The following is a 7,158-nucleotide window of genomic DNA, read 5'->3' on the forward strand; positions in this document are numbered from 1 at the left end:
ATTACTCCCCCAAGCAGTCACAAATCTACAGCTCCTACGGTTTACTCACACTGCACAGTGACAAGCAATTCCAACTTTACGAACCGTAGAACGCAAAATGTCTTCCCCATTGCAAAATTACCATTTTCATTTATTGCACTTCCTAGAGATAGTAGACAAGACTTTTGAATGCAGATTACTTTATCAGTTGGTATACATCGCATTCTTCTCAGATAATAATTAACATAATTATTATCTGAGAAGAATAATAATTTAAAATGATATAGCATTCATTTTAGAAGATCCTGTATAAAGAATAAATAATACAGATATAACTGAAAATATTTCTAAAATGTGTATTGTCTTCTTAACTAACCATTTAAATGGTTTTTATATAAAATTTAAAAATCGTTTTAGTTATAAATCAAAGTGACATAGCAATTCGAGGAAAATGCACCTGCATTACATAACAGATTTCTGATAGTTACATAATTGAAATTAACAATAACTATACACACTGATAAATTTAAAGTCGAAAGAATTTCTATTACATTCTTAAACAATAATAATGTAAATTATAACACAACTTACTTCACAGAGAGCTTCAAAAAATGCATTTTTATCTTCAACACTCCACAATTCCCATGTTCTTCTTGTTTTAAGCTGATCTTGTTGAATTGTTTGTTTTGAAACTATGAATAAAGTATTATTTTTATATACATTTCAATATCGTATATATAATTATATATAATAAAAATATAATGATATACAAGATAGTGTTAAATATTATAAATCACCATATCTAATTATCTAATATAAAATACATTTGTAATATATTAAAATTTTAATTACTTAATGATACAGTCTTTAATTCAAATTTTCTTTTACTTAATTAGATGTAAAAATGTTAATATAATATTAATATATACATTCACTGCTTTGAAAACTGGTTGTAGGGAATGAAAATACACACAAATACACCCAAAACCAGTAAAAGGATTAGAAACATTTACTGGTACGAACATTTTCTTTCATTTCTAATGATTGTCACACAGACAGAAATGTTTGTAACAGTAAATATTTTTAATCCTTTTATTAGTTTACGCAATAAAATTGAAAAATAAAAGTATATATAAATTTGAAAAATGCAGAGGTTTATAAATTTTTAACAGTCTTTGGGCCTTCAATAGCCACCTCTACTTCACAGATATGGATTTATAAATTTTTATATCCGTGGAGTCGAGGAGGTGAGTTATAAAAGTAAAGAGATTTATAAATTTTTTAAAAAATCTATAAATCTCTTTACCTTTATTATATAATATATTATAACATTATAATGATTATTTCTAAATTTTAAATACATTATTATTATTAACAAGCAAGACCTTTTACTGGTTAATAAATAAAAGAAAGATTGCGAAGTTATTTGAGTTAAATACTTTTATTTATTTATAAATTCTAATTATTTAATGAATGTACAGATAGGAACACAACTGTTAAATTTAAAAATTAATATTTTAAAATTAATTTTCAATCTAATTGAGAAAATAAACAATTTGAAATGAGAATTTACAATAAATAGATCCCATCAATTATAGTTTTCATACATTTAAACTTGAAATAATTGTAATATAATTATAATGATCTATTGATTAAAGAGATTCTACATTAGAATACAGGTAAACATTTGAGATATGCATCAAGTTCAAATCCCTTTCGAGTGAAAGAAATTTAAATATCAAAACAATTAATATCTAGATAATTTTCTACTTTCAAATGTATTCAATTCAAAAGAGAAAGATTCTAAGCCGAGAAAATTTCAAAACTGCTCTCATTTGTGACCTAACATCTTTAGCGAAAGGCTTGTTTCATTTTTAAGTTAATAAGAAGGAATAAAACATAATGATTCAACTATGTGTACACTTATAATTAAATCTTCTTGTATCTTCTAAATGAATCAATAAAATATTTATGTAAAATCATGTAATGTAAGCTTTGAAAGATTTCTTTTTATTAGACTAGTGTTGCTGTCTATTGGCAGGCCAAATTGTGCATGAAATGTAAGATGAGCCCAAATATTTTGTACATTCCACATATACTAAAAGTCGGTTTATATCTTATCATTTATAAGCAACGTATCAAATATGTTTCCAAGCCAGATTTGGCACAAGGGCCATACTTTTGGTACCACTAGATAATAAATAGTATAAATTAAAATCACATCAACTGTAAATCAACTATAATTTTGAATAATTTTACACAATCTGTGATCTGAATCTCATTTATTTTTGTCTTCGCCGATACACGAATCTTTGAAACGTCCAATTAAAAATTAAATGCAGAACAATTTCACATCATTAAAATTAATTTTTTCTTTATTGAATAATAATAATGTATCATTTAGTTGCTATAGCAATAAGACTTTTTCAATAATTAAAACAATGATTCAATTATATAAAGATTTCTATTATTATTATTATGATTTTTTAAATGAATTAATTAAAGCTAACGTAATTTTAACGTAATAACATAATAACGTAAAAACGTAAGTTAGAGAGCAGAGACGTAACTAATTAAATGAACTTTTTACAAAATTTCAATTAAAATTATAATTATTACAATATATAATTAATAATTATGTAAATAATCATTGAAAGATTACAAATTTTCTTTTAACTGTTTCAGTAATATTTTCATGATTAAATTATTATTTTTAATGAAATCTTTAAAACTAAACATGACAATTGAAGACTGGAGATTCTTTGTAAAATTCTTTTAAAAATTTAATAATTTAATTTATAATAATTATATTTCTGATAATTGAAACTATAAATATCATATTAACATAAAAATTAGTAAATTAATAAATAATGTTTTTTAATAGAGAAGAAATTTATTGATAGAATATGTAAATAATAGTGAGATATATTATGCTCTAACTATAAATTATTAAATTTAATTATTTAATTGTTCAAAAGCATTTTTTTTTTGTAACTTAGTGTACATATTTTGGAAAACAAAGCAGCGGTGTCAACTCAAAATAAAATGGCCACCGTACTATTACTTAAAGCAGGGCCGAGCAAACCTTGTCACAACAGGAGCCATATATTACCCGTAAGAAATATGAGAGCCACATTCTCTATTGAAACTATTATTACTGTATATATAATTAATATGTATATCTAATTATAATAATTAAATATACGGAAGCAGCAGTAAGGGTCTAGAACAGCGATATCGCAAGTTGCAGTTCGGCCACCGTGGACTTAATGGTGAGAGTCGGTATTCCTAGAAAACTACACATTGTCTCACTCTGGATGTATATTTTTTTCTAATTAAATTAACTTTTGAAAACAAATATATAATTAATAAAGTGTGCAACAGTCATATTATATAGCTGTTTGATAATGATTTTTATTGTGTATCCTATTTGTTTTGATGCATTGTCATTTATGTAAATTAAGTTTTTTAATTAATTAATATCAGATATATTAATTGACTATACAATGATTTTCAGTATAGTGATTTATTACCGACTTCTTACAGTTGATTATACACTTTAATCAATGTAGATGCATCAAAAAGATAGATTATTCAGAAACACAAAGAAGCTATAGAGCAAGGATGGATTTAAGTATTGTATGTAACTCATACAAAACTAGGTGAGAGGAAAGGTCAGCTACCTCAAGTAAGCTTCTGATCTTAATGAATTTGTGTAGGAATCAAACAGCGTAATAAATAAATTTAAAAAATTTTTTAATTATATATTAACAACAAACTCAATTAAGTAGATTCTTAATTAAGAATCTGTTGAAATTAATTAAATTCTCCTTATACATATCTGTGGATAATTTTAAGAAAAATACATCAGAAACAAGATCAAAAACTTACATGATTAGTATTGATTTTTTCTATTTTTAAAGCTTTGTTCATATGCTAAATTATATGTTCAATCAATCTTCTAAATTCATCTTAGAATTGGGTGATATAAAAGTTTAAGTATATGTATAGTATATATAGTTTAGCTTAACCATCCTTACAAAGAAAGTGCTTAAAAAAAAAAAAAAAAGAGAGAAAATAAAAATTTGGGGTTTCTATTAATATCCCCGTCCTCGTTAATTTAAGCTTCATAATGAAAAGTTTAAATTAATTTGAAAAAATTTGATTAGAACCCTTTACACATGTGTTTAAAGAGCTAACTGCTTTTCGGATCTATCGATATCATTTAGAGCAAAGTATTTATCTAATACAACGGTTCATTAATAATTTATCATTGTTATAAATAATTTATCGACGATATAAGATAAGTCAAAATCCAAAATTTGACAAGGTACATTTAACATTCGGCCATCCACATAAAAAGTTAAACAAAATTAATTATCGTTACCTCCGATCGTATTAAAACATGTAAAATCCAGTAAAATTTTTGACCGACTTCATAAAAAATGCAAAACTGTTTACGATCGTCTCAGATTTCATCACCTTGGCAACCGGACGGGACAAAACAAAGAAAGAAAGGTAATTGCGTTCAACAGATTAATGTGACTTATATACACAAACCAATAACTTGCATTTAGAATGGCTTTCTACGAAGAGAGACATTCACCCAACTTAAATCCTTCATAAACATAAAGTAATCACTTAGTTAGACTGATTCAAAAGCAAATATCGATTCTATAGTTAAATTACGACAGTGGTCCGAATGCAAAACACAGACAACAATTCTAACATCATTACAGGAGCCCACACGCCACAAACACCGGCAACTTCAGCATTAGACCGATGAGATGAGCCCAAATATTTTGTACATTCCACATATACTAAAAGTCGGTTTATATCTTATCATTTATAAGCAACGTATCAAATATGTTTCCAAGCCAGATTTGGCACAAGGGCCATACTTTTGGTACCACTAGACAATAAATAGTATAAATTAAAATCACATCAACTGTAAATCAACTATAATTTTGAATAATTTTACACAATCTTTGATCTGAATCTCATTTATTTTTGTCTTCGCCGATACACGAATCTTTGAAACGTCCAATTAAAAATTAAATGCAGAACAATTTCACATCATTAAAATTAATTTTTTCTTTATTGAATAATAATAATGTATCATTTAGTTGCTATAGCAATAAGNATCATTACAGGAGCCCACACGCCACAAACACCGGCAACTTCAGCATTAGACCGATGGGACATGGGATTAAGACGGAGACAGAAAGTTAGAGAGCAGAGACGTAACTAATTAAATTCATACTTTAGTAAGGGAATAAACGAGTAAAAACTTACCATTCTTTTTAGCTGCTAGCTGTGTTTGCGTAGCAGGAGGGCTAGAATCTCTTTTCGGTCTCTTTGATATTCTGTTGCTAGTCCTCTGGCCCAGGGTGCAGCTTCTACTGATCTTGTCGGGCGAAATACCACTCTCCTCTTTACTGTTATCGGTATTCTGTACGATATTCGTAACTCTAGTACTGTTCTGAGTTCTACTACGAGTGTTACTCACACACTGACTGCTAGACAGTTCTTGTCCGGCCTGATTGGGTTCGCTATTGACCTTAACATCATCATTACCACGAATATCGGATGTCATGATGCTAGAAAGAAAATTGTTCGATCAAAACGCGGAAAGATTAAACTTAGCCACACACGTCTACAAAACAGTATATAAAGGCGATTTAAACGTAATAAAAAACCGAAACGATCGCCGACCAATTGCAAAACTAACAAAGATGGCTGCCACGAGAACGTTAAAAAGGAAGCACGATTTAATAAAAGTTCGAATAGAGATTTTAACAGTCCCGTGCGATAATTTAAACGGGGGAGGACGATTATAAAACGAAATTTTTACAGTTTAAGCGCTAGAGGATAAGAGCAACGAGAAAAATGTATTAAAGACGCGAGTGCTATCTCGGCGAATATGGCGGTTGACGAAGAGAGTGCGACGACCAACAAAACCACGATCGGAAAAACTACAGATTCTTACCCATCTTCCGAACGATTTTCATCATGTCCGGAGCACGAACCAGCTCTTTTACGCTTTACCATTTGAACAGCCTACGTTTAAAAACGTTACTCGTCCATTGATAAGTCCTATGTCAATAGCCAGCACATACACAGGCTGTGTGTGTGTGTGTGTGTGTGCGTGTGTAACTATGCCCGCAACTCTAACTTTGCTACTCCAACTCAACCTGTACCATTTCCCATGCAACCTCAAGCCCGTTACTAAACTATCATCATCGTCATTTATCGTACATTAAACTTATACGCGTCACCAGTTTCTTATTATTCGCCTAGAAACTATATAAAACGCTCCCAAAGTACGTTGTAAAATAAATAAATAAAGCAATAGGTAGAAAAAAAAACATTTCGTTCTAGTTGACCAATAGGAAAAACTTTGACTTATTTTGCTTCTCTGCCATGGCCCAATGTCAGTTTATGCTTGGTAAAGTATTAATTTGTTTGTTTATCGTGTTTTTCACTCTTCTAAACTTTCTCCCCTGTGTTTATCTTTCACTACACTGAGGTGAATTGTTTGCAAAAATGAAAAATTAAATACACTTATTTTTATTTATTTTTTATTTTTTGCTTACTGCATAAATTAGGTTGTATAATTTATTAACTTGTATAAAGTTTTATAATTAATTTATTATATTGCTTAATATAAATAAAAGACTTTTGTATGGATGTTTCTTGGTCTTCTTTCGTTAAGCTTGCCCTACTTTCTGTTTTGTGTTTTTTAGGGATGCTCTAGGTTATGTGAGAGTTATTGCATGTTAAAGTTTATATATTTATTAAAATTCTGGCTTTTTTCCATATACTCATTTGGCATTAGTTTTGTAAATTTGGGGATTTTCTCCAAAGAACAAAATGGTGACAACGTAAGCTTAGTTTACGGCATATAAGTGTATGGTACAGAATTCAAAAATTCTTAATATTCTCTTCCTTAAAAATTCTAGTTTAATGGGGTAGATTAAAAGTCAACTGAAATATATCTAAGTATAATCTTTTGTATAATGTGACAAACTGCTATAAACGACACTCTTGGACTTTAAGATGCCAAAAATTCATCGTTTTTGATTAATTAATGAAAATTTTAAACGTTAAAACCAGGTAAATTCGAAATTCTTATTGAATATAAAACAGAAACTATTATAAAATATCAAGCAGGAACTG

At 28.4% G+C, this 7,158-nt stretch overlaps 1 protein-coding gene across 1 annotated transcript in view; it reads right to left on the reverse strand.

The window, feature by feature from the left end:
- Positions 1–7,158, reverse strand: part of LOC111624955 (protein cramped-like) — a 34,254-nt gene extending 27,096 nt beyond the window's left edge. The window contains exons 1-3 of the mRNA XM_023367951.1: positions 5,969–7,158; positions 5,275–5,579; positions 571–671 (exon numbers count right to left, since the gene is read on the reverse strand). Coding sequence (XP_023223719.1) covers positions 571–671; positions 5,275–5,579; positions 5,969–6,030 — 468 coding nt within the window. The 5' untranslated portion in view covers positions 6,031–7,158. The remainder of the gene's footprint in view (positions 1–570; positions 672–5,274; positions 5,580–5,968) is intronic.

The sequence above is a fragment of the Centruroides sculpturatus genome, unplaced genomic scaffold (assembly GCF_000671375.1).
Source record: "Centruroides sculpturatus isolate CEXI.00-Female unplaced genomic scaffold, Cexi_2.0 scaffold390, whole genome shotgun sequence".
NCBI classification, from domain to species: Eukaryota; Metazoa; Arthropoda; class Arachnida; order Scorpiones; family Buthidae; genus Centruroides; species Centruroides sculpturatus.